This window comes from Sinocyclocheilus rhinocerous, unplaced genomic scaffold (assembly GCF_001515625.1).
Source record: "Sinocyclocheilus rhinocerous isolate Xijiao unplaced genomic scaffold, SAMN03320098_v1.1 scaffold492, whole genome shotgun sequence".
NCBI lineage: Eukaryota > Metazoa > Chordata > Actinopteri > Cypriniformes > Cyprinidae > Sinocyclocheilus > Sinocyclocheilus rhinocerous.
In genome coordinates, this window is record NW_015626069.1 from 1,773,838 (window position 1) to 1,775,456 (window position 1,619).

Consider the following 1,619-nt stretch of genomic DNA (forward strand, 5'->3'; position numbering starts at 1 on the left):
ATGCAGGTATTTTTAAAATATAAGTACAATGTAAAAACATGTCTGTACACAATAAGTGCATTGTACCAAATTATTAATTTAAATGTAAGTACATAGTTGTTAAGGCCACTTAATATAAAGTGGGTCCCCACCATTTGTGTATTATATTTTCTGTGTCCATCCATATATTTTTCTTTTTCTCTTCAGTCTTCATGCTAGTGATTTCAGTGGTACAGCTGGACGAACCAGTAGCCTTACCCACTCAGGAACCCTGTTTAGCACAAAGGATCAGGACAATGACCAGTGCAGCTGCAAGTGTGCTCAGATGGCCACTGGAGGTATCGCATTTACATTCTTTCTATCAGTGTACGTAATTATCAGAGTGCATATAATGGAACAAAAAATTCCAACATCATCCAAGAGAAAAACTACAATAATGTTAAAGTATCAGGTATTTCCATGGCAACTGAGAAAGTAGTGGTAGAGTAATCTGTTAATTAAAACAGCAGTTCACATTTACTTGACTTAAATAATGAAACTGATCCAATCAAAATATGGCCAAAACTTTTTTTTCCCGTGGTATCAAAGGGGTCATATCATACATATTTTTTTTTTACCATTTTATTTCCCCCACAAAGGGCCACTAGTGTTAGTCAGGTAGGTTTGCTGTTGGGTTCAATACAGTTGGCAGTGCTTTTTCTGAAGCCTGCATTAGACTCAAACAATACTCACTGAAATGTGCACAGACTCTGTTGGGCTGATGTGATCAGGGACCTTGTTAAAAACTAATTTAAAAAGACACACTTACTAAAGTTAAGCAGAGCCACACATCAGAGGTGCTGGAACCAAGCTCCCTCCTTACCTCCAACAGGTAAAGGTAACTCACAAAACACCCATAAATCCATCCCTTGTGTGCTGCTAAGAATAAATCAAAACAGGAGAAGGTTGTGTAAAAATATTTGATCAAACGCGAAGCATATCTGCTATTTTATTTCAATGCCAAGTCAGTGTGATGCACCTCTGCAGAGTCCTGTGCAGATACTCTCTGACAGAGGCTGAATTTACAAAGCCTACATTCAGTGTTCTTATTATTAAAGGAATAGTTCACCCCAAAATTTAAATTTGCTGAAAATGTACTCACCCTCAGGCCATCCAAGATGTAGATCAGTTTGTTTCTTTAGGAGACATTTTGCATTACATCATTTGCTCGCCAATGGATTCTCTGCAGTGAATGGGTGCTGACAGAATGAGAGTTCAGCTGATAAAAACATCACAATAATGGTGACTGGAGTCATTCTGATGGCACCCATTTACTCAGAGGGTCCAATGGTGAGCAAGTGATGTAATGCTAAATTTCTCCAAATTTGTTCTGATGAAGAAACAAACTCATCTATATTTTGGATGGCCTGAGGGTGAGTTTTCAGCAAATTTTCATTTTTGGATGAACTATTTCTTTCACTAAAACTAAAACTATTAACTGAAAGAAAGCTGAATTAAAATATTTTAATAATATAAATATTAGATGAAAAATGTAGAAATGTTGCCTTGGCAGCTAACTGAAATAAAACAAGTTGACATTGAAATACAAATATTACTAAAACTGGAGAAAAAAAAAATTATATATATATATATATATATAT

At 35.6% G+C, this 1,619-nt stretch overlaps 1 protein-coding gene across 1 annotated transcript in view; it reads left to right on the plus strand.

Annotated features, from left to right (window-relative positions):
• The window catches only part of LOC107710743 (angiopoietin-2-like), a 21,501-nt gene that overhangs the window by 19,086 nt on the left and 796 nt on the right, over positions 1 to 1,619 (plus strand). The window contains exon 8 of the mRNA XM_016515585.1: positions 187 to 317. Coding sequence (XP_016371071.1) covers positions 187 to 317 — 131 coding nt within the window. The remainder of the gene's footprint in view (positions 1 to 186; positions 318 to 1,619) is intronic.